The sequence below is a fragment of the Trichechus manatus genome, unplaced genomic scaffold (genome assembly GCF_000243295.1).
Source record: "Trichechus manatus latirostris isolate Lorelei unplaced genomic scaffold, TriManLat1.0 scaffold00273, whole genome shotgun sequence".
Classification (NCBI taxonomy): Eukaryota; Metazoa; Chordata; class Mammalia; order Sirenia; family Trichechidae; genus Trichechus; species Trichechus manatus.
Window position 1 is genome coordinate 612,681 of NW_004444209.1, and position 26,422 is coordinate 639,102.

The 26,422-nt window shown below is 41.0% G+C and overlaps 1 protein-coding gene across 14 annotated transcripts in view; it reads left to right on the top strand.

Annotated features, from left to right (window-relative positions):
- Window positions 1-913: 913 nt before the first annotated feature.
- Window positions 914-26,422, top strand: part of CHD8 (chromodomain helicase DNA binding protein 8) — a 62,101-nt gene continuing 36,592 nt past the window's right edge. For 4 of the 14 annotated variants that reach the window (XM_023724982.1, XM_023724989.1, XM_023724988.1 and 1 more), the window contains exons 1-5: window positions 914-1,043; window positions 18,449-19,501; window positions 20,378-20,749; window positions 21,461-21,846; window positions 22,931-23,045. In XM_023724982.1, the coding sequence (XP_023580750.1) occupies window positions 18,662-19,501; window positions 20,378-20,749; window positions 21,461-21,846; window positions 22,931-23,045 (1,713 nt within the window). In that variant the 5' untranslated portion in view covers window positions 914-1,043; window positions 18,449-18,661. Of the gene's footprint in view, window positions 1,044-13,289; window positions 13,368-13,913; window positions 19,502-20,377; window positions 20,750-21,460; window positions 21,847-22,930; window positions 23,046-26,422 lie in introns of those variants that run through there. The other 10 variants (XM_023724993.1, XM_023724994.1, XM_023724987.1 and 7 more) reach the window with 9 other exon arrangements.

Sequence of the window (26,422 nt, forward strand, 5' to 3'; positions counted from 1 at the left end):
GAAAATTTCTTCCTCCAACCAATGTTTCTATGGCTGGGCTGCCCACAAAGGACCTCCTTCTCTTTACATACGATTTCTCATTATATGTATTCGCAGATAGTTCTGATCTATTGATGAATTTGAGGCCATTTTTCTTTTTTTTTAATTGAAAAATTTCCCTGCTATTTGTTTCCAGCTGATTCACAACCCTCTGTGCTGTCAAAGTTCGAAAACTGGAACTGTCAAGTCAGAACACTGGAAATTTTGCAAGAGTAGCATAGGATTTAGAAGCCGCTAGAATAGATCATAACCTATGTTGGCTATGTGCTGATGTCCTGAGGAGTGAGGTGTCTATAAAGGATTATTTTAGGAACTGGGAGCACCTGTCTTATTTGAAGAACTAATTTTTGCTTTCATTTGGTAAAATCGCTTCACTCGCAGTTAAGTGAGAGGGTGATGCGGTTGTTTCTAACCATACTCAGCATTACAGACTCTCTTTCCCATAATGATTAAGGGACATCCTAATTATATAAAGGAGAGTATGTCGGGGCTGGACTCAAGTAGTCGGGCAACACGTAGAAAATGACTTCATATTCTTTAAACACTGCTTCCCTCTCCCCGCCCCCAAAGCTCCAGCCCGATCCAAGATGGCTTCCTAGACACAGGTAACTAAGTGTTTTAGTTTAGAGCGCCCCCAATGGCCGGGGAGGAAAAAAGATGCCGAAAGGCCTGAACGCCTGTGAACTGAGCCATCAGAGAGCTGCCGCCAGATTTTTATTTTCAATCAGGCATATCTGTGGTTGCCTACGTACCCTTCCCAGCCTTTTAGGACCGCCCACTCTCAAGAGACTTCCGGGATGGCGCTCATACTACCATGCTGGAAGAAGACTGGCTTCGGCCTTGCCATTGGTGGCTGGGAGTGCAGGTGGGCGGAGCCGAGGGAGAATGGACTACTAGCAAGCCCGGTTGAGACGAGAGCTGGCCATGCTCCGCCGGAAAGCGCCTTGTTCTCTGAAAGGGTGAGTTGAAACAGGGCTGGAATAGAAGCACCAGGAGTTGTTCAGGTAGGCTTCCCGCTCACGTCGACTTCTCAATGCTGGTCCAGGAATCCTAGCGAAAGCTAAAGCTCTTAGAATTAATTTCAATAACTCATTATCCTTCTTCCGCCCCCGCCCCCCGCCCGTCCCCTAGTTGTGAGGGATCAGGTGCTGGGTGATGCTCTGGACTGAACCATTCTTCTTTGTGAGAGGCCGGGGGAGAGGGTCCCTGCGGAGCCGTGGGGCCCGAGTCGGGCCAAGCCGTGAGGGGCCTGCCCGGGCCGCTGTGGCTTTTTTAGGGCTTGTCATTGCATTACTGGGCGTGGTATAGATTTAAGGCAGCTCCATGTTCTCCTTTCTCCTTCAGGGGAGGGTAAACTCCCCGACTCTGGTTACTCCATACTTTGAACTCAGAAGTGGGAGGTTAGATTTTTTCTCCCCCACTCCTGTTCTTTTTTTTTTAGTAATAGAGATGGGTAGGAAAGCATGGGGTGAGCGTGCGCAGGTTGTTGTACATTCTTAGGTACAATTTCTGTGGGTCTTCTGGGAGAAAAGGGCAAGCTGTTGGAGTGTATTTAGACATGGTGGGAAGAGAGCAGCACAAGCCTTGTATCTCCATTGACAAATCTGCAGAGCTCACTGGGTTTCTGTTGCGTTATATAAACTTCCCAGGCAGAAGACCCCCCCCTCTTGCCTCGGAGCGAATGAAGCTTCTTTATTTACCTGTCTCTAGTGTCGCAGGGAATTTCCCTGCCCATTGCAGTCGCTGTGCAAATGCAGCAGCTTCTGCCTTTTTTGGGGCAGGCCTGAAGTGATTACTGTCTTCACAGAAGATACACACACACGTACATATATATGTAAATATATATGTATATGCATAGATATTTAGTGACCCAGCCTAATTTCAGTGATTGAGCACGGTGAGCCACTAGTCAAAGACTTGGAATTCAGTATCTTTTTTTAAAGAGTAGACATAGTGGAACACCCCAAGTAAACAGCCAGAGGAGTTGCATTATCAGTGTCTGCTGTAGGCCTCCATCACACCAGCATCCATGGATCATTTAATCTCCTTGTTGCTCTGAGCCTGTCAACTCAGTCAGGGACTCACTGACTGTTTGGGTTATCCTTAGCAGCAACTGAGGTCCTATCTGGTGTGAGGCACTTTAGATATTAGAAGATAAGTTTGTGATTTGGATAATGTCCTCTGCTCTACTTATGAATTTCTTTTGCCTTGGTCACCAGCTAGATTTTAGAACAAATTGCTGTCAGTCTTATAGGGCCAGAATGTGGGAAGCTCCCCATTCCAAATATTTTGGAATGATCCCACCCCTTAAAACGAGGGGGAAAAAGTTATAAGAAAAACATTTGCCATTTAAGAAGACCTTCTGTGTTGCAAGAGTGGCATGCCATCTGCAAGGCATGATGAAGGACAGTGGCCAAAAAGAGATAGGCACAGGCTTGGAGGAAGGTTTAAAACTGAAATAGCAAAGAAGTAGTGGATTGGGATAAGGGATTTGATGGAGCAATGTATGGATACTTGTACAGTTCACACCTACCCCACGTTTTAATCTAGCCTGCTCATATAGTCTTTTGATTTTGACAGTTCTCAAATTGACAAAATCCATTTAAACATACTAGATAGAAAATGTATCTGCTGAGCTGATTATAAATCACCAGGAGACACAGATCTTGTGTTTCCCAGGACAGCCTTCTCTGCAGCACTGCTGGGTGATGGGGTGGAGAAATCTTGGCATTGTGGTAACCACAACTGCAGAGTTTTAGTTGGAATAGGAAAAATTTGACATTTAATGTGAAGGGTCGAATTTCTGAGAGGTAATGTAGGATGGTGAAGGGGAACATTCTTTAAAATAAGCCATTGTACACAGCTCCCATCATTTAGTATTAATTTGTGGGTGCCAAAAACTGTGCTTGTTTGAAAGAATGAGATTTGATATTCTCATCTGCAGGAGGATTGTAACATTTTTAGAGGTGAATGCTAAATGCTTTGGAGATACTGTTTGTCCACAGTCCTGGAAGAGTTAAACTATCGTCTAAGCTTACAATGAGCCTAATTAATACCTGGGGGATAAACAGAAGACACATTTTTCTGGACCCTCTACCTCCACCTCTAGAAGTCACTTCACTTGTGGATTTGCGTTTGAGCAAGTCCCTGATTTGCAGATGGCTGCATCACCTGCCGGTGCACTGCTGTAACTGAACTGACCTAGTATTTACTGTTTTAACATTTGATTCATTGACAGACTACCATGATTCATATCTTACTCAGTTTAATTTCTTATATTTTCTCTTTAATTTTCCATTCTTTTTCCTCACAAACTTGGTGGTCTTCCTTTCATTCTCCTGTTATGTTTTTGTTCACTTTGCTTTTTGTTTTAATTCACTGACATTGTACCTTTTTGCCTCTGTTTTACTGAGGCCTTTCAGGAAACCCTGGTGGTGTAATGGTTAAGAGCTATGGCTGCTAACCAAAAGGTTGGCAGTTTGAATCCACCAGGTGCTCCTTGGAAACCATATGGGGCAGTTCTACTCTGTCCTATAGGGTCGCTATGAGTCAAAATGGACTCTACAGGAATGGGTTTGGTTTTTTTTTTTTCTTTTTTCCAGAGAATGTAAAGAGACTCTAATTTCCAAGGTGTTTTTCTTCAATACCTAGTATTTGCATTTCTATATAACACAAGCTGTTGTATGAACCATTTTCTATTGTCTGAAAGCTTACTTAGCATTAACTGAATAAATTTTTTCTTGAATAGCCTTTTTTCTCCCTTATCCTCTCAGATTTGTTGCGTGTGTGTATGAAGTTATAATGTAATTCTTTTTTGTGTTTTCTGACTATTTCATGTTGCCTTTAAAATTTCCATTATGTATATTTTTATTGGCAAAATAAGTCCACCTTTTTGTAGTTTCTAAGTGTTTTAAATTTAAACTACAAAGTATGTTAGTCCCTGAGATTTCTCATTAAGTTGTTCTGTAAGTAACTTACTTATTTTGCCCTTTTATTGCCCACTACTTTCTGTCCTTCACTATAGGCTCTTGGTTGTTTAATGTTTCATGAAGCAAAATGGTATCTTAATTCTTGTCTTCAGATTACAGCAGGAAACTAAAAAATGAAACCATTTCTACCCATTAATGTATGTTACATGGTAATAAAAGATCCAGCAGGCAGAGATAGAAATTAGCCTGGCATAGAGAATTGCTTTACATTCATCTTCAGCAAGGTGGGGTCCAGGAGTACATTCTAAGCACTGGAGCGGAGTAGGGAACCTAGACAATGTTCTAGCCCCTTCAAATTCAGGCTGTCCTAGTATGTTCTCAGTAGTTTGGAGTACTTGTGAAACACACTGCCATCATTCTTAAAACCATAAAAATGATTAGTTGAATTACCTGGAATGTTGCCCTAGATACCAGTGCTAGTTGAAGTCTGTGTTCCATGGCTATGAAGTTGAAGGATTGTGCTGCTTTTTCAGCATGGTAGTACCAGAGCCCTTTCGTCCTCCCCAGCAGTCTTGCTATTCTATATCGCTTTGTTCTAATTGTGAAACTTATACATTTATTTGAGTATTCCACTATTCTTAGCAGATCAGCTCTGCCAAGACTCTGAGGAGTAAGCTTTTCTTTGAAATGGTGATGTTGAAGTGAGCTATGAGGATAAGTAAGAATTAAATGAATTTTGTTTTAAGACAAGCCTTTAGTGGTACTGTTTTAAAATACTGGACAAGTAGTAATGAACACCTTTTTATTTGCCTACTGTGTGCCATGTATTGTACATTATCTTTTAATCTTCAGATTAACCCTGAAATGTATGCAATGTTAGATTCATTTTACAGATGAGAAAAAAAGACTTAGTGAAGCTAGGTAACTTAACCAGGAGCAGGACGCTGGTCTGCCTCATATCAAAGCCCCGTTCACTATCCAACCTTCCTCTGTCTAAAAAGTTAAGTGTTGAACTCTGGGAGAACAAGATTGGACAGTACTGTCTTTGACCACAACACTGGACAGGTAGGCATTCAGTAGTTTCTACATTTAGCAGTTGTAGAACCTTGAGAATGTAAAATTTCTCTGTCTTTGTATCTTTGTCTGTTAAAAAGAAAAAAAAGAACGCTAGTTTGTTTCTTTTATTTAACTTAGTTATTTCGAAGATAAGATTATGTGAAATAATTTGAGCACTACAGAGTGAAATCACTTGTTCAGTCTTGGAAATAACTTCATTTTTTTGGACAATACAAGTTAAATTAACCCACTAAATTTTCATCAGTCCCGTGTTCAAACCCATTGCCATCGAGCTTATCGAGCTGATTACAACTTAGCGACCCTTATAGGACAGAGTAGAACTGCTCCACAGAGTTTCCAAGGACTGGCTGGTGATTTGAAATGGTGACCTTCTGATTAGTAGCCTGAGCTCTTAACTGCTGCACCACCAGGGCTCCAGTCTCACGTTAGTAGGGACAATTTTTGTGCCTGTAGGCACAGTTCTCATGAGTCTCTCCTCTCTCCCCTCCGCTTTTTTTTTTTTTTTAAAAAAAACATAAATGTTGCAATGAACATAGCCTCTGGTTGAATTAAGTAAATATTTATATTTTATGGTTAGGCTGAACAAGTGTATGTATAACTTGGCCCAGTTAAAACAATGCAGGCAAGGGTGGTGTGGGGAGCACCAAGAGGACCAGGATGATACTACCTAAATTATGTATGTATATTGTTACTCATTCTGGATGCCCAAAAGTGGTGCAGTACAAAGTGATACCCCTGGGTAACACAAGTTAGATATTCCTCATCTGGAGCCCAGAATATTACTTTTCATTTGGTGACCATGAGCCAGTGAAGACAAACTTCTCCAGATCCAACCTAACTTGACCTAAGGCCAATCATCCTTAAAGATTAGGTTCTTATTTTCTGTCTTCATACTTAAGCCAAATCACCAGCGTTTTATTGGGAAAAAAATCTACAGTGAGGCTGACTTACAAATGAATCTGTTCCCTATTTTTGAATCATAAAGGTAGAGTGTCATCCGTTCATTTCTTGCCACACTTTAGACTGGTCACCACTGAGGCTTTATGGTCCCAAGCCTAAAGGAGATAACTAACATTTCATTACTTCCAAAACAGTATTTTATGTATATTGCATACAGCCCCCTTTTGCAATATGTAAAAGCTGTGTCTGCTGCAGGTCATAAAAAGTGAAGATGCTTATGATTTTATGATGCCTTTTATGAGTGTTTCTGGTTAGAAAATGTGGCCACTACGGTCTGACTGAGGGAAGCCCTTGCCTTTGCTTAGAAACTTCCCTGTTACCCTACCGCAGACCCACCGCTGCACACCTTTGGCAGTGCATTTTTTGGAAATGTATTTTTTTCCACAAAAGTACATTAAATGTCCATTACCACCTGATACGCAAAGGGAATGCCGTAGAGAACAAGACATGCGCTGCCCTTGCCTTTGCAGAACTTAACATTTTAATGGGCGGCAGGGAATGGATATCAAACAATTATGTAATCAGTTACTCAATCTCTACTACAATGGAGAAGTACTGGATATTATGAGAAAGTGTAATAGCGCCATGTAACCTAGAGTACAGTATAGTAGGAGGATAGTGATAGTGAAAGGAGTCCTGGTGGTGCAGTGGTTAAGCACTTGTCTACTAACTGAAAGGTCAGTGCCTCTGCAGGAGAAAAGACCTGGTGATCTGCTCCCATAAAGATTACAGCTTGGGAAACCCTATGGGGAAGCCCTATAGGAAACTCTGTCACATAGGGTCACTGAGCCAGAATTGATTCGATGACACACAACAACAGTGATAGTAAAGCCACACTGTTGTTGGCTGCTGTCGAGTTGGCTGGCCTCTGACTCAAGGTGACCACATGTGTTACAGAGTAGAAATGCTCCATAGGGTTTTCTTGGCTGTAATTTTTATGGAAGCAATTCCCCAGGCCTTTCTTCCACAGAGCCTCTGGGTGGGTTTAAACAGCCAACCCTTAGGTTAGCCCCTGATCGCAAACCTCTTATGCCACGCAGGTTCCTGAAGCCACACTACCTAAATTCAAATCTGGTACCACTTTTCACTAGTTGTGGAATCTTGGGCAAGTTTCTTGTCTCCATGTACCTCAGTTTCCTCATCTATAAAATAAGGGTAGTTAGTTTAGGCTTGTTAAGAAGTAAATATGTTAATACATTTGCATTGTTTATAGGAGTACCTGACATGAATAGGGTACATTCAATAAATTTAACTGTTAGTCTGGAAGGCCAGGGAAAGCTTTTCTTTGAAATGGTTATGTTGAAATGAGCTATGATGGATACGTAAGAAATAAATAGGCAGAATCAAGAGCAACCAGTTAGAAGCTAATTGTAGTAGTCCAGGGAATTGAGGATGGTAAATTGAGCCAGAATGGCAACTGAGGCAGAAGTGGATGGATTTGAGGGATATTTAAGAGGTAAAGATAGAATTTAAAAATATCGGATATGAGTGGTAAGTAAGGAAAAAAGTTTTTGGTCTCTGCAGCCACGGCTAGATAGGAAATGCTGGAAGATGATTACGTACCTTCTTTGTGTATATACACACGTGGTGGTAGAGAGCTGGAAAGACTACTAAAAAGAGCTATTGAGTAAGCAGGTAGATGGCGGATATACAGGTCTTGAGTTCAGAAGTGACGTTTTGCCCAAACATGTAAATGAGAGGCATAAGCATATAGATAGTTTGTTGAAGCAATAAATGAGTAATAATCGAGGTCATGAATGTGAATAAGACATCATTGAAAAGAAAATATAGAAGAAGAAAAGAAGGTCTAGGAGCAAATCTTGTTGAACTTCAACAATTAAAGGCTGATAGAGGAGAAGAGTAGCAAAAGAGAAGTGGCCAGAGAATTAGTAGGAAAACCAGAAAAATGTGGTGTCCTTGGAAGCCATGGGAAAAAGTGAAGATGGAGTGGTTTTTCTGAAATCTTTATAACCCTTCCTTGGATTCCTGGGAGTCTTAATTTAGGTCTCTCACAACACTCAAAGTTGGGTACTAGTGACTTAACACATGTATAGTGAGTGGGTTTAGGCTGACTGAAGCCGGTTAGTTGAACATGATCTTCAGACTCTAGAATCTAGAGTGAAGTTATTCCTTTTTGCCTTAAATTGGGTTTAATGTAGAGGGAGAGAGAGCTAGAGTGCACACTCAAGATCATAGGTATTAACCTACTGAAATTAAGTTATTTTTGGCATTAATCTGGGTGGGGATCCCCTCTAAGGCTGATTGATTAGCGTCCTCCTAGGTAGGTAGGGACATTGACACCAAAAAAAAAAAATCCACTTGTCTGTCCAGCAACATTTGTTGAGCACTTCCTAGGACATAGCAGTTGTGTGCCAAGTAGTGTGCTAGGTATTTCATTAATCTTCATTAATGGCCCTGTAGCTGGGTATTATTATCGCTTTTATGCAGAGGAATGAACTGGACTTGGAAAGGTTAATTCACTTCCTCAGGGTTATGCAGATATTAATTGGTGGGGCAGAAATTTGAACCCAGGTCCCTCTGACTTCAAAGCTCATTATACCTCCATGTACAGATATAACTAAAATACAAAGTAGAAGATGCTATGAAAACTCAGATGGGACAAATTACTTCTGGTTTGACAATGAAAATTAGGGATCAGAAATACTTTTAATTATAAATATAGTGGACATTTTAAAGTTCTTATATTACTGGACCTTTTTTCTTTGTTCAGTACAATTGATCACTCCTTCCCCCTGCATATCTCTACTGTCTGTGTCTGTGACATTGAACTCTCCTACATCTCTGGCTGTTCCTTCTCTGCCTCCTTAGTAAACCCAAAACCAAACCCGTTGCTGTTGAGTCAATTTCAGCTCATAGTGACCCTGTAAGACAGAGTAGAACTGCCCCGCAGGGTTTCCAAGGAGCAGCTGGTGGATTCAAACTGCCAACCTTTTGATTAGTAGCCGAGTTCTTAACCACTGCAGCACGGTAGGCATATTATTTTGATTCTTAAATCCTGATGTTCTCCAGAGTTCCTCCTTTGCTTTTCTCACTCTACACCAAAAATCCCTTAACAGTTTTGAGTCCAAAACTAGGTCTGCAGCTAAGTGTTTTGTTTAGTCTGTATAGTGTTTACAAGCATTTTAAATTAGTTGTCTACATTTAAAATCTTAAAAGTTTTGTATAAAACTTTATTTCTTACTTTTGAAAAATTGGAAGTTCTTGCTCCACCCTGGATGTGTATTTCCATGCAACACCACTTAATTAGAGCTGAATTGCAGCTATTCTCTTTGGAATGGGCATGGATTCTCCAGTTCTTCACAGACCCCAATATTCTGTATTGTCTCCCCAACAGTACTGTGCAGTTTTTCTTATACTTGCCCTGCTTTTCACACACCCTGAGTAATCTCCAGTCTTTCAACTACCACTTAAATCCAAAATCCATTGCCGTTGAGTTGATTCCGACTTACAGCAACCCTGTAGGACAGAGCAAAAATGCCCCACAGGGTTTCCAAGAAGCGGCTGGTGCATTCAAACTGCTGACCTTTTGGTTAGCTGCAGAGCTATTAACCACTGTGCCACCAGGGCTCCAACTACCACTTAGATGCTGATAACTAAATCTATCACCAAAACAGACTTTTAGACTCATACAGCCAACTTTCTGTTGAATATCATACTGAAGGCAACTCAGACTCAACGTGGCTGAATTCATCTTTCCCTCTAAACTCCCGGTTCTGCTGATTTTTTATCCCTTAAGTATTTCACTGCTCTGTCCCTTCCCATCATTACCTTTTGAACTATATTGCAATAGCAATATAGTTGTCCTAAGCATCTTGTTAGGGAAGCCCTGGTGGCACAGTGGTTAAGCATTTGGCTGCTAACCAAAAGGTCAGCAGTTCAAATCCACCAGCTGCTCCTTGGAAACCCTATGGAGCAGTTCTACTCTGTCCTGTAGGGTTGCTATGAGTCGGAATCGACCCGTGGCAACAGTTTTTTTTTTTTTTTTTAAGCATCTTGTTAGGATTCTTAGTTGCAAACAACGGAAGTTATTTTTTGGCCAACTTAAGCAGAAAGGGAATATATTGAAGGATATTGGGTGGCTCACATAATCAATGCCAGCGCTAGAGAACCTGGTTAGAAAATGGTCTGAAACCAAGGGAGGCTAGGTCATAGAGAGCACAGCAACGTCACACTACTGGAAGAGTCTGTAGGATGCTGCTGTTGAACTCTAGGGTCTGCCACTGTTGAATATTGTCCACCTGGTTGGTCCTGGGTCTTTGCATCACCCTTTCAGAGTCAAAGTCCTCCAGCAGGAGTGTCCACTTAAACTAGCCTAGGCCATGTGCCTACTTCTACCTGCTAGAGAAAGGGAAAGGGAGCTCCCTCTGGTTCTGTACTGGGAGGTAAGACCCAGCTTCCTATTGAAGACTCTTATGTTAGTCCCTCAATATAGGAAGGGGGCTTTTGGTTGCTGAGCAGTGAAAAAAACAAAACAAACATCCACAATACAACTTTTCTGGATTACTACAGCAGCCTCCTAACTTTTGCAGCCTTTGTCCTCTTACCCATAATCTATATCCAGTAGCCAGAGTTCACTAACTAAACTGTAATTCTGATCACGTCATTCCACGTTTCAGTGGCTCTTCATCGCCCATGAGGAAGAACTTTGCTGTGGCATTCAAGGCCCTCCATGATCTGGCCCTTACCTATCCCTGCAACCTCACTTCTTCCAGTTTGTTCTTTGCGATTTACATTTTAGCAAAACTGAGCTACAGAACTACTTAGTTTCCTCTGCATGCCTCATGCTGTTTTCAGTGCTGTGCTTTGTACTGCCTTTCCTCTTACTGACCCTGCTGCCTGGAATACCCTTTACTTCTAGCCTTCCCTCCCCTCCCACCTGATTAACTCCTCCTCATCCTTTAAGAAACTACTTCCTTGATACTTTTTCCTCCTAAATTATTAAGTCCCTTTCCACTGTGTTCCTGTAGTACCCCCCTGCTGATTTCATTGCATATTCACATTGTATTATAATTGCTTCCTTTTGTCACTGTTGTCTTAGGGCCTACTCTTCACCCTTCCCCCACATATGCACACAAATACTTAACCTACTGTGAGTTCTTTGAGGGGAGAGATTATGTCTTAGTCGCATTTGGATGCCCGATATTAGCACAGTACTTGATATAGTATATGCACAATAAATGTTGAGATAATTAATGAAGAGGCATTAAATGTAGAATAAATAGGATTTTGATAAGACAAAGATGAAGTAAAGAACGCATATCATTTGAAGGCAACAGCATTAGCTAGGACCAGACTGAAAAAAAGTATATGGCAATCATAGTAATTTTTGGCTGGTGTGTAAGAGTATATGTAGAAGAATAGTAAGAAATAAGACTGGAAAGGCAAGATATGGGCCTTGATTATTAAAAAAGGAAATTGGACTTTATATCTTAAGTAACAGGAAACCTTTTTAAGCAGGAGATCAATTTGGCTAGACTGTGTTTTAGGAAGATTGACCTGATAGGAGAATGGATTAGTAGGGGGTGAGATTAGTTATGAGGAGGCTTCTTTCTCTTGGACAAGCAACTGCATGAATAAGGGAGGTGGCAGAAAAAATAGAAGAGAGGAGTCAGATATATGCATCCTGACGTTGCCACTTAGTTTTTGTAGTTGAATCACTTAACTCTCTAAGCCTGTTTTCTCATTTATACAACAAGAGAATTGGCTTGATAAGATTGCCAGACTTTGCCAGCTCCAAAATCCTGTGTCTGTGATATATTGCAAGAGAGTCAGTGGGACTTGGCAAATGATTGGATGGTGGCTACAGAAGGAGGTTTCAGAGACCTATCTTTGAAATTTTTAGCCTGAGTGAATGGGAAAGCAGTAATGCCTGTTACAGGAGTAGGTAATGGTTGATCCTAGCAACAGTGGAAGGAGCCCTGGTGGCACAGTGGTTAAGTGCTCGGCTGCTAACGGAAAGGTCAGCGGTTTGAACCCACCAGCCGCTGCATGGGAGAAAGATGTGGCAGTTTGCTTCCTTGGAAGCCCTATGGGGCAGTTCTACTGTGTCCCATAGGGTCACTATGATTTGGAATTGACTCAATGGCAACGGGTGATGCTAGGTTCTTTAGAAATAGGAAGGCTATGGCCTAGTTGATCTTCTTCCTAGTTTATGTTGTAGAGAACAGAAGATAGGATTCCAGTGTTGAGGATGGTTACTTTCAGGGGAAACTAGCGGTCAGGAGGTAAGCAACTGTTTTTAATAACAGTTTGCTTTGGGAGATTTAAGCTTGCATACCATCTTTCTGGGGTTGACTAGTCTCACTGGGAGTTAGAATTCAAGTGGCATTGTCAGGTGGACACTGACCAGTATGTTAGATGGGCTAAGTTTCATGAGAAGTAAGGTGAGGGTGGGAGGTGAGGCTTGGGGATGAGGAATGGGTGTGTGCTGGCATGGGGCAGAAATTGTTAGAGGGCACCCAGAAAGGATTGCCTTCTCTAGAGCCATACTGCCAAAGGGTTGGAGTATCAAGAATTCAAGCCAGCATTATGGGTTGAGGAACACTGGTGGCACAGTGGTTAAGGACTCAGATACTAACCAAAAAGGTCAGTGGTTACAACCCACCAGCTCCTCCGAGGGAGAAAGATGTGGCAGTCAGCTCCCGAAAAGAGTACAGCCTTGGAATCCCTGTGGGGAAGTTCTACTCTGTTCTACAGGGCCCCTATGAGTCGGAATTGACTGGCGGCAGTGGGTTTTTTATTATGAGTTGTGGCAGAAAGACTGCTTTGTCTTTTAAAAGGCTCGATATTGCAACAACTGGGCTGACTCACTTGCATGATGGAGGGAAGATTTGGCCCCTTTAATTGGGCAGTGGGGTAAGGTATAGTCACTACTGGAGAGGGGTTGACAGAGCTGCTGGAAGGCAGCGAATCCAGAGGGAGGCGGAGCTGGCCTAGTGCGGAACCCTCCCACCCGAGTTTACGCGCTTTGGTGTGCAGAATACAGTATAGGTGGTAGGGAATTTAATCCACAACACTGGTTTTCCGCAGCATGAGACCGTTTCTCTGGCCAGGCCCCCTTCTTTCAAGCAAGCTGCAGGCTTCGTCTTGGCCCTAGAAACCGGATAGGCCTCTCCGTGCGCTCTCAACCTAGCCACTGCTGGGGGAGGGGGAGGGAGAGCTCTGTTTAGTCCCACCCTTTGCGCCGTTTTGCGTGTTTGCGCCTTTGGTGAGTGGCAGTGGACTTTAGCCAATGGGGATGTGGGGCGGGCGGGAGCAGCAGGTTAGGTTGCGCAGGAGGAGGGGGAACTGGTGCTGGAGAGACAGCGAGAGGGGCGAACTGGCCCCCCACGGCCGCTGCAGGTAAAGCCACTTCTCTTCCCCACTGGGGTGAGGCACGGTTCCTTTACCTGTATCAGCGCTTGTCGGGCTTCTCAGCCTGCAGCTTCCGCTCTAACATTGCTCTTACCCTGGGCATCCACCCCCCCAACCCCCCCGCATCTTCCCTCCTTGGCCATCCCCACCCTGGAGGGCACCCCCGCTGGATCCCTCCTTCAAGTGCATATACCTCATCTCCATTTTGGGGGCGCCAGTTGCCAGAAACCTTCCGCCTCTGCTGTATGGGCCTTACTGGCACCAACCCCGGCAGTATGAGCAGGTAATGTTCCCGGGTTCCCTCCGCCCCCCCAGCCGCATTTTCCTCTCCATCAGCCCCTCACTTCCTTACCTCGCCCCTTCCCTTCCACCATATGAGTACATAATTTTTGTAATTTCTCCTTTACCCTCTGAACATGCATACATGGTTTTAGCTTTCATGGTCGTCTATTTTGCTTTTCCTATTTATTCAGAAGGGCTCACTTTACCAGCCATGTTTACCCTCAAGTGTCCATCCTGATTATGTTTTCACGTTCAGTAATTGGAAAAATAAAAACAGAGTGGCTACACATTTGGCAGTGAGAATGTAGATAGAGAAAATGACCTAGGAGCTCAAGATTCTTGAGAAAATCTCCTGAGTGTCTCCAACTTAAAAGCTCCATTTCTTATAGTCTGTATCCTTTCACCCTGATGGCTTGGTGACCCTAAATTGTAATTACATTTACCTTGGATGTTTATTTCTCTTTTCTGTATAAGATTTGAGACTCTTTGAGTCCCACGAATGTCTCCATGGTATAGTTTTTAAATGCTTCCCTTTTAAAATTATGTTGGTGATTTTTATTTTAGACTTTCTGATTATTTTCAAGGGAGTGCTTATTTAAATTAAGTTGCATATATCCATCTTGCATTTGAGTACCATGTGTTTTTATCTGTAGCTGATCTGCTTGAAAGGATACAGTTTCCACCTCCAAAATTTATACTTTGAAGTAAAATAGTTTATCCTTTCATGAATCTTTGAGCAGTTAGAGGTTAAGCAGGCATGGGTGTTACTTTCTAAAAGCGCATATTACAGAAGAGGGTTAGTCTTTGCCAATATGGCAATGTTCATTATCTTTTCAGAGGACGGGCAATACAGAGATATCTGTAAATGGAGAACGAGTGTCTGTAGTTCAGTTTATATAATTTTATCTGTTAGACAACTGAATTAATCTATTGCAGTATAATTCACCTATCATAAACAATAAACCATGATAAACTCCTCTTTGAGAGACTATAAGAAATCTTTCCACAGCCACAGAGATATATCAGTATCACACCCACCCAAGCCAGGCAAACTTCTGTCTCTGCCCCTACCCCCTTAGTGTTGTTTTATACAGATCCTCACTGGTCAAGAAGGTATTGTCAAGTTTTACTGACTTCACATATAGTGTAAACAGTGAGATTTTTTTTTCCCATTTGATAAACATAAAATTATAATACTGAATACACTTTTTTTTTTCAGATTACACATTTATCTCCACCCTTAATTCCCATAAGCCCTTCTAAAAGGACAGACCCTCCATTCCTTAGTTGAGAATCACTGCTTTGTTGAAAAGTATGGAGAGGCTGAGATGGAAAAGTATAGAGTAGCATTTTATGCCGTTTTGATGGGAAAGAGTGAGGAGGAATGTAAAACAGGAGATTTGAGACTCTAGATCTCCCCAAAAAAACCAGATGAATGTCAGTTTATACTTAACTTTGAGGGGCTCACTTTCTGTAGGATTAACAGTAGTTTCTCCTTTAATAAGGATATGAGATGAAGCGTGATTATTGCTCTATATAAAAGATTTCTCTAGAGGTAACTGGCTCGCTATTTGGAGATTATAGATAGGTGGTCTTGGGAATTTAACCTTAACTAATTAGTTTATTCCATTTCTCTCCCACTTCCACCCTTCAAGATTGCTGTTATTAGTCTGGTCATTAGTTTGGAATTGTGAAAAGTGACTACATAAATATAGCCACTAAACTCTTATCTTTCCTTTTGAACACATACATGTGTTTCTCTTATGGACAGTGGTGCGTCAAGAGTCACTTTTCATTCCCAATATGGTAAAAGTCTGGTAGGACGTCTTTATCTAGGCAGATGCTTTACCTAGGGATATCTAAATGCTTCATATATTTGAAACCTGCTTTAACATCCATTAATTTTTACTACCAGTGTTTGAACCATGGAAGAAATTTAATGACATAGATGAGCTTGATAGAATAGGCCAGATGTGTATACAGCCAGGAGGACCCACAAGTAGGAATAGAGGAGGGGTGAAGAAAGAGGTATGTTGGGGGAAGTTAGAGATATGTTCCTAATCTTAGGAAAATCAATTGCAGCTTAAAAATGGAAGCTAAAAACAAGTAGGAGACTAGGATAAAAAATACGGATGAGATGAATTGGGTCAGCAGAGGTGAGTTGATGGGATGGACTTGAGAAGTAATGATACTTGGTGGTGTGGCATTAAATCAGTGGAGAGGTTTGTTAATTATTGGGCCTAGACTAAACCAGGAGAAGCAGAGGTTTGGCCCAAAAATTGGAAAAGGGGAGGTAAGTGGTAATGCACTCTCCTTTAAAAGCTTATACTTGAGTCATAGAGGATAAAGAAATGTTTCAGGAACTGTTAGCTTTGTTTCTTCCATTAAAAAATGAGATTGCTCTTTGAGGTTGGGCCATTGTAGATAGAAGGATAAGCATTAGAAAGGATATGTAAATAGCACAGAATTGTGGAAAGGACAAAATAATCCATGTTAAAAATGTCAGGTTATAAACTATTATCAGTATAAGCTTCTAGTTAATGGAAACTGTTACTGTGGTTTGTGTATGACACCTAGCTGTTAGATATTTAGTGTAACTTCTCTCACAGTGAACAAGAGATGAAAGATAATAGATGGTAAAGTAGGGCATAACTAGAAAAAACTGATGGTAGTGTTGACTTGAGGAAATTTATAAAATTATTGAGTCGGTTTTCATTAAATCAAGATACACTCATAACTTTTCTGATTGCCATTTGGGGTAATTTTTAGGTAGATTTTAGGTAAGAGAGACTGGAATGAGTTCATGGAACAGTTTAACCAGGAGTGGGAAGTGATATAGATCCTGGATGAGATGTGAAGGGTATACGATTAACAAAGCAGGGAAGATCTTGTTAGCATTGGTGGACATGCCATGTATACTCTGTAATTTTGATCGATGTGCCAACTACTGAAATATCTGTTTTCTTTGTCTGTGTCAGAGTTTATGGGATATCATATTGTTTTATAAGAACAACTGGGATGGATTGGGAAAGGGAAAAATAATAGCTTGGGGGTTATGTGGAAGTCTCCTTTAGTCAAATCTATACTGTATCACTGACAAATTTCTTATCTTCTGTCTTCCAAAAGTTGGGACAAATGGTCTTACCAAGCAAGGCCTTCCTGGATTGTCAAACATTGACATTATACGCAAAGAACAGATAGTACTTTTTCATATATTTTAGTTACGTGGTGATGTACTTATAGTTTCTTGTCTTAGATAGTTTTCTTTTTCCAGTGTCTTTGTGGACTTAAAATTCCACATATGGATTTAGTAAACATCCTTTCAGTCATTTGTAGGACAGTTTTTAAAGATAGGAAGCTTTCTACTGTCTCATCTTAGAGTAAAAAAAAACACTTAGTTTTTGTGAGCACTGAATGGTTCAGTCCAGATAGTGCAGGCAAATACATTAATTCCTTAAATATTTTTTGAGTTGCTACTGTGTGTGTGGTACCCTGCTGGTTCCTCAGGGATCCATAGATATGGTCCCCATCATTCAGGAGCTTTCTGTCTCTTAGGGAAAGAGCAGCTGGGCCATCATGCAGGATTGTGCTGGGTGTGCATTGCACACATTCAGGATCATCAATTTATATATTTAGTATGACAGTTTTCCAGCAGATGGCGTAAAAGCATCTTGAGGAGCAGGCAGCTTTTTATAATTTGCACAGGAAACATTTGGGCCTTCAGGGGACATGGACAAGACACTCGTCTTTTTGGTAAAATATTAAATATAAGTGCCTTAAGTAAGGTGGAAACAATGCTGTGGGTACTCAGAGGAGGTGGAGGGATCAAGTCACCACACATTGCTTACCTGTTAACGGGGCAGAGGATGAGGGCTGACTTTATGCAGTAGAAGGCATTTGAGGATGGGTAAGATTTTAGCTGGGAGACTTGTTGCAGGTGGTGGGGATGTCCCAGTCAGAAGCTGCAGCATAGTAGGCAAAGTCACAGAGGTAGGAATCATGTTCAGGGAACTGTGTATTCTACATTTGGACTGGAATGTATGACATATATAGTAAATGGTGAGAGGGAATATTGGGAATATAAATTGGAGACAAAATGGAGAAAGTCTTGAATCCCTTGCAGAGGAAGTTTTTTTATCTTTAATATGAGAAAGATCTCTTGAGAGGAGACTTTAGATCAGAAATGCTAGGTATGGATTAATTGATATGTTAACTAGTCTAAAGTTTGGGAAACTCCCTGGTAAAATTGTACTATGAACTTGGTGAGATTGTACTATGAGTTTGGTTAAATGTTGTTAGTTTTGCCAGTAGGAAGCAAAGGTATCTAAAATACAGAGAAAGTTTATAAAATAGAATATATCCAGAAACCTTCATCTGTATTCACTGAAATGCTGGTGGTATATTTTTAAGTTCTGCCAATTCAGGACTAAAAATAGAAGATGAATGATGGTTAAGTTTCCTGATCTCTACCTGAGAATGATAACTGTAAAAAGAAATGGACAGAGATCGCTGACTGAATGCTATTGACAAAAAAGGAACTTAAAAGTGTGTAGGTGTGAGCCCAAAAAGGGGGTTGGTTTGATTTATTTCTTTTTTTCTTCTTTAGTTTTATTTTTGAAGCAGAAATGTGGGTGTTCTTTCTGCTGTGTCTCTATCCTCAAATTTCCTCACATTTCCCTCTTCTTTTATTTTATTATTTTGATACTATTAAGGGTAGTACCTAAGAAGGAGAAATTTTCTCTGAGGTCACCAACTTTGTTTATCTTTTATTTGTATTCCCACAACAGGAATTCTACCGTCTTCCTCTGAAGATCTAGCCATCTTGCTCCATGAAGGTCAGGACAATCTGACATGCACTTGTTTCTTGCCTCTTTACCTGAAGAGTAGTCCTCTTCCATTGTGTACATTTTTTTCTTAATAGGGGAGGGGAGGGGAGAGCCAATACCCCCCTCCCCTTCCCTCCCTGGGCTTTGGGGAATACCTTCCATTGCTTTACCAAGATGGCAGACCCCATCATGGATCTGTTTGATGACCCAAATTTATTTGGCCTGGACTCTCTGACTGATGACGGCTTCAACCAGGTCACACAAGACCCCATTGAGGAAGCCCTTGGACTGCCAAGCTCTCTGGACTCCTTGGATCAAATGAACCAGGATGGCGGAGGTGGTGATGTGGGCAATTCATCAACAAGTGAACTGGTCCCCCCAACAGAGGAAACAGGCCCTACAGAAATTCCCAAAGAATCAACAGTTCCAGCTCCAGAATCTTTAACCTTGCATGATTATACCACTCAGCCCGCCAGCCAAGAGCAGCCAGCCCAACCTGTCTTACAGACGACGATGCCAACATCGGGACTTTTGCAGGTCTCCAAGAGCCAGGAGGTCTTGAGCCAAGGGAATCCTTTCATGGGTGTCTCTGCCACAGCTGTCTCCAGTAGTACTGGAGGGCAGCCACCTCAGTCAGCTCCTAAGATTGTTATCCTTAAGGCCCCACCAAGCTCCTCAGTTACTGGTGCCCATGTGGCACAGATTCAGGCCCAAGGTGTCACCAGCACAGCTCAGCCCCTGGTGGCTGGCACAGCCAATGGTGGAAAAGTCACTTTTACCAAAGTGCTAACCGGCACCCCCCTTCGACCAGGTGTTTCCATTGTCTCTGGTAATACAGTGTTGGCCGCCAAGGTCCCTGGGAACCAGGCTACTGTTCAGCGCATTGTCCAGCCCAGCCGACCAGTAAAGCAGCTGGTCCTACAGCCAGTTAAGGGTTCAGCTCCTGCTGGAAACCCTGGGGCCACAGGGCCCCCACTGAAGCCTGCAGTTACACTGACCTCTACACCTACCCAGGTGACTTGAGTGAAAGGGGGAGGTAAATTTTGGTTTAGTAAAGGTCAGGCAACTATGTGAGAGAGCATATAAGAGCTATCTCTAGGAAAGCCTAATTAAATTCCATGCTTGCTTTTTATCTAAGCATCAATAGCCACATGCTTATTACTTGCTAGGTGGAGGCAGTTAAGTGGTGACATACTTTTTGAGCTCTTACTACGTGTTTGCAAAACACTGTGCCTAGCTGGTGCTGAACAAGACAGTCCCTGTCCTCACAGAGCTCACAGTCTGCCAAGGAAGACAGACATTACACAGAGATTCACAGTAATGTATGATACGAAGTTTTATGATATGAGAAATATATGAGGATACTATGGAAACAATCATTTTTGAAAAATGTATTTATTTGTATTGTAAGACTTAAGAAGGCTGTGTATATCTTTCCCCTGTTGTTATTACTAAGACTTTCTCTCTCTTACTCTGTTCATCTTGTAAGAAAATACATGCGCTAGCCTCTAAATAGCCTAAGAGTTTGGGGTTGGGAGGGGAATATTAAGATAAGTAGGACTAGCAGGAAGAAGCTACGAGGAGGCAGAGTTCAGTGTGGCATAAACAATTTTGTTCTCAAAGATTTCCAAACATGAAATGGCTGCCTCAGAAGATAGTGAGCCTCCTATCAGGGGTTTTTCAAAAATAGGCTTGATTACCACTGGGCAGAGATGTTGTAGAAGGGATTCTATCAGGATCAGATAAGAGGATGAATAAAATGAATTGTATTGTGTCTTCTGATCCTCAGTTCGCCTTTTATGATTCTAGGATGAGGAAAACTGGTGTAAATATTTAAGGGGATACTGTTCTTTCTAATGTTGTACCTCTCTTGCAATTTCTTCACTCTAGGGTGAATCGAAACGCATCACTCTGGTCCTCCAGCAACCACAGTCGGGAGGTCCCCAAGGACACCGGCATGTTGTGCTAGGAAGTTTACCAGGCAAGATAGTGTTACAGGGCAACCAGCTGGCAGCCCTGACTCAAGCCAAGAATGCCCAGGGGCAGCCTGCCAAAGTAGTAACTATCCAGCTGCAGGTGCAGCAGCCACAGCAAAAAATCCAGATCGTACCACAGCCTCCATCATCTCAGCCGCAGCCTCAGCAGCCACCCTCAACCCAGCCAGTGACTCTCTCGTCTGTGCAGCAGGCTCAGTTAATGGGACCAGGACAAAGCCCAGGACAGAGACTTTCAGTACCACTCAAAGTGGTGCTGCAGCCACAGGTGAGGCTTACGATTAGGAAGAAAAGGAAGACAATAAATCTCTTAGTACCTTGCCATTGCCCTCAAGCAAACACTTATTGAATGTGAGGCCAGTGGAGATTTATACCTCTGATCTGAGAGGCAGACTTTTTTATTTGTTCCATCCTTGTATTACTTTTATGGTAAAAAGATTAGATTGTTGTATTTGGAGACAGATGTTTATCTAGTATTTGTCTTTGAACTGTTTCATTTACAATCTTTTTCTAATATTCTTGTGAAATAAAAAGGATTTGAAATATCCTTTGATTTGTAGAATAAGAAAATAGACTTAAAGAGGTGACGTGATTATCACTCCACCCACCCCACAGAGGGAGAGAGGTAGGTCAGGAGTAGAATTTCAATTTTTTTTAGTTTTAGCCCAGAGACCAATACTGGCACTAGTAATTATAATTTTCCAGAATAATAGAGATGAATATTAATATTAGGAGCATGGCTAAAGGATTTTAAAGTTTGATTTGGCATAATTTTTACCTTTCCTTGCCCTCTTCACACCAAATAAATAATTTTTTTTTTTTTAATGTGTCTAGGTTCAGTAAGAATCTGAGCCTGGTTCTTGAGAAAGTAGAGAAACAAAGTTTCTGAAGAACCAAAACTACCTGCTTTAGAGCTGAGTTTTATTTAGGCCATTTAACTACAACAGATGTTGAAGTTTTGGTGTCTTTGTTTCTATAGGCTGGCTCTTCCCAAGGGGCCTCTTCAGGGCTTTCTGTAGTTAAAGTTCTAAGTGCCAGTGAAGTGGCAGCATTATCATCGCCAGCAAGCTCTGCCCCTCATACTGGGGGCAAGACAGGAATGGAGGAAAACCGCAGGCTGGAGCACCAGAAGAAGCAAGAGAAAGCAAATCGGATCGTAGCAGAGGCCATTGCTAGGGCCCGTGCCCGGGGTGAACAGAACATACCTCGTGTCCTGAATGAGGATGAATTGCCCAGTGTTCGGCCAGAGGAGGAAGGTGAAAAGAAACGCAGGAAGAAGAGCAGTGGGGAGAGGCTCAAGGAGGAAAAGCCAAAGAAGAGCAAAACTTCCGGTACCTCCAAAACTAAGGGCAAAAGTAAGCTGAAGTGAGTACCCCTTGCTATTTTAATGGGGCATTTGAGGGCAGTTCACTCATTTTTAAATAGTCTTTAAAGAAGCTACCTGTATTTATGAGGGCAGTTCACTCATTTTTAAATAGTCTTTAAAGAAGCTACCTGTATTTAGCAGCTATGTAGTTCAAGGTGATCTGTCATAGAATATAATAAGGTTTTCTTTTCTCTGTCCCAATGCTTGCATGATTTGTTAAACAGAAATTTGCAAATTAGCATATTTTAAAAGGGAAACACTCAGGCACAAGAGAGATAGCCAGTCATTGTGTTGGGGGTTACATTTAAAAGCTGTGACACTCTATTTTTTATATATTCTTCCTGATTTAGTACCAGTGTAGTGTGAAAGATGTCACACTGCCTCATAACCATTCACACCATAACAGAGTGCTGCTGGACACATAGCTGCCCTGTTCTTGCATTTCATCTGAATTGGAGTAGATTTCAGCAACCTCTGTCAACTTTAAGCTGTGTTGATAGAATTGTTGACTTGCCGCATAATTCTTGGCGACAATTCAACGTCCTTTCTTTCCCTTTCATAGCTTGTAGCTTTGCTCTTTTCTCTCTAGCTTCTGCTTCCTGGGATTCTCATTTAGGCTTTGTAGTATAATAATAATGCTTTTTTTTTGCGTAGGATTTTGGAGCTTTTAAAAAACAAGTTTTGTGTTAATTATCTTCAACATCTGTCAGAACAGGTATTATCAATAATGTTTCAAATAAGGAAACTAATGCCTGGCTAGTGACAAAACTGAGATGAGAAATGAAACCCCCTGATTCTTAAGACCAGTATTTATTCTGCTATATTATGCCCCATTCCTTCAAGTATTTGTGAACACAGTGGTAGCTAGGACTTGTCAAATCCGATGTGAGGGTCAGCCAGTGATTTACAAACCCCATTATCTTCTTTTTTCAAATATCCTACTAAATAGCTATGTCCCATAGACTGAAGCTCTAAACACTGCTGTTTGGATGCTTTATGTGTGATGGTTTGGATTACTTATGTTTTCTTACCCTTAAGTTTTCTTTGTCCTTACTAAAAATGAGTTTGGTTTTTCCTTTCCAGCACAATTACTCCTGTGGTGGGTAAGAAGAGAAAGCGTAATACCTCATCTGATAATTCAGATGTGGAAGTCATGCCTGCACAATCACCCCGGGAAGATGAAGAAAGCAGCATTCAGGTAAAAGGATCCCTGAAGAACTTAGGAAAGTCATTTTCAACTATGGTGGGCAAACCAGGAATAGATACTGAGAGTCTGTAAGTCTGTTCACATTTCTACAGTTGTTGTAAACCAGAGGTAGGACTAAAAGGTGAAAAGACCTGGCCGATATCTTTTAATTTTTGTCTTTTAGGTAAAAAGCATATTATTGTAAAAATAACAATATTTTCCCAAATCCTAGTGCTTCAGAAACTGATCAAACATGAAATCATGCTGTGTGATTGCTGTTATGTTTATGTCAGTACCTTTTCTCCACTTTAGGTTTCTGGCTTTGTGAAGTGGGGTGTTTAGGCAAAAAGTTTTTTCTACCTTTTGAAGATGAGAGACATTGAAAGAGAACGAAAGAAGCCAGACCAGAAGAATTTTAGTCCTCCATCTCTGATTTGTTGCCTTACAGTACCATCTCTGACTCAACTTTCCAACATAGAAAGATCCTGGTATCAAGATTCAGGAGACCCATGGTACTGCTTAAGTAGCTCCGTGGGCCTGGCCAATTCAATTAATCTAGCTGGGTCTGAACTCCTCATCTATAAATGGGAGTTTGGATTAAATGAACCTTAAGTGTCTCTCTGGAACCCTGGTGGCACAGTGGTTAAGAGCTATGGCTGCTAACCAAAAGGCTGGCAGCTCAAATCTACCAGCCGCTGCTTGAAACCCTATGGGGCGGTTCTGTTCTGTCCTATAGGGTTGCTATGAGTTGGAATCAACTCGATGGCAACGAGTTTTTTTTTTTTTTTTTAAGTGTCTCTCTAGCTATTAATGTTTCCAAATGCCTCCCCTCTTTATTCATATACATTTAGTATAGTGACAAAATAATTCTTGGGTTATTCTGGGGGAAATTAACATGTAAGAATACTCAAATTTTTGAAAAGCAAAATGAGGCAAAAATCAGACTTAAAAGACATTAGAGTATATTATGCAGCAATAATTACTAAAAGTTTAGAGTTGAAGAAGAAATAACAGATTAGTAAAAGAGAATACCAAAAAAACCGAACCAAGCCTGTTGCTGTCGAGTCGATTCCAACTCATAGTGAACCTACAAGACAGTAGAAGTGCCCCATAGAGTTTCCAAGGAATATGGTGGATTCGAACTGCTGACCTTTCGGTTAGCAGCTGTAGCACTTAACCACTACGCCACCAGGTTTTCCAAAAGAGAATAGAGTCTAGAAATATACTAGTCATGATTAAAATTGCATTTCAAATCAATGGAGAAAGGAAAGATTATCCAGTAAATTATGTTAGGACAACTGGCAGTCCATTTACAAAAAAAAAAAACAAAAACTGGATTTCTTGCCTTCTTAAACAGAAACAAATTTCAGTTTAATTGAAGGGCTAAATGTAAAAAATGAAATCAGGAAATTTCTATAAAATATGGATAAATTATTTTATATTCATCAGGAGGTATGGCTCTTTCTAAGGGGGATATTAAAATTCAAAAGCCATAAAGGGAAAGAAAGAAAGATAGAATTGACTGTATAAAAATTATAGATGGCATAACAACAAAAAGATTCCATAAACAGCGTAATGGTTAAGAGCATAAACTCTGGAGCCAGTTTGACTGCGTTCTTTCTTACCTCTACCACTTACTGACATTGTCCCTTTGGGCGTGTTACTTAACCTCTTAGTGACTCAGTTTTCTCATCTCTAAAATGCAGATAATCTACCAAATAGTGTTGTTATGCGGATTAAATGTAAGCATTTGTAAAGCACATAGAACAGTGCCTAGCCCATGATAAGAGCACATAGTAAGAGTTATACACATGTTAAATAAATAAAATAGAACTAAACAAAATATTTGTAAATAAACAAAAAACAAACTGAAGGCAATTTTTTTATAATGTAAGAAATACAGAGATGGGTGAAATTTCAATTTCAAAAGTGGTAATGCCAGTGTTGGCAATGAAATTAAGGCTGAGTGTTAATTGGGACAGTCTTGTTGACAAGTCAGCGTTTCAGTATCAGGCAGATTTACATGCTAATGCTCTTTGACCCAGTGATTCTGCACCAAGGAAATTACCTTATGGACGGATACATTCTTAGAAGTATGAAGTGATGTATGTATTGCAGCCACATTTGCAATAGCAAAAACTGCAAAATAACTTAAATGTCCATGATGGAGAAATGGTTAAAGTAATTATGAAAGTCCCTGCAGTAAAATACTACATGGCGATTAAAAACAATGAAGTAGATTGGAGTGTGTTGATATGGAAAGCTCTCCATATTAAAAGAAAAAAACAAGGTATAGAATAGTGTATATATCTCTTTATAGCTTTTAAAGTGTATGTGTGGTGTGTGTGTATGCATCAGTTTTTGTTTTCATTTTTCTGAAAGGAGACATAAGGAATTGTTAAGAATGTATATCTTAAAGGAAAGAAGTTGAAGGGTGGGTGAGTCATGATAATTGTACTTTGAATTTTTGTCCTTTGAAACTGTGAAACTTTTAAAACCCTTTCACCATTGACCATTTTATTTTTTAGTAAAAAAAATTATGACAGTGCAAAAGAAGTTTAGCACTGTAAGAGTCTCCCGTCCTAGACCCCAACCTCACACTCCTCTAATTCTCTTCCCCAGAAGTAACCTCTGTTGCCATTTTTTTGTGTATCTTTCCAGAAATATTCATGACTTTTATGACGACTCTATTTCTACTTTCACTAAATATTGGCATTGTATACCTACTCTTCTGTACTGTGCTTTTTTCCTCCCTAATGATACATCTTGGATGTTGTTCTTTACCAGACAAAGGTATATCTAGCCCCCTCTTTTCTCCTTTCTTTTTTATTGTGAAAATTTTCAAACATACACAAAAGTAGAGAGATTATTTAATCAAGTCCCATGTTCTCATTATTCCACTCCAATACTTGCCAGTAAGTAGCCCTTTATCCCTCCTTCCACTCCAGTCTTGCACCCCTCTGGATTATTTTAAAGCAAATCCAAATAATTTTTTGTGTTTCTTAAATTTTTAAAGTATATTTTATAAGAATACTACATGGTGACTGAGTCCAGTACAGCTAGATGGTGCCCGGCTACCACCACTGACTGCTCTGACCAGGATCACAACAGAGGGTTCTGAACAGAGTTGGAGACGGATGTAGAACATAATTCTAACTCACAAAAAAAAGACCAGATTTACTGGCCTAAAGGAGACTGGAGAAACCCCGAGAGTATGGCCCCCAGACACCCTTTTGCTCAGTGGTGATTTATTTCCAAGGTGCACCGTTCAGCCTGGAAGTGGACAGCCCCGTTAAACCAAATGAGACTAACGAGGTACAGTAGTCCAGTGACAAGGGCCAGAAGGCAGAAGGGGACAAGGAAGCTGGTGATAGGGAACCCAAGGTTGA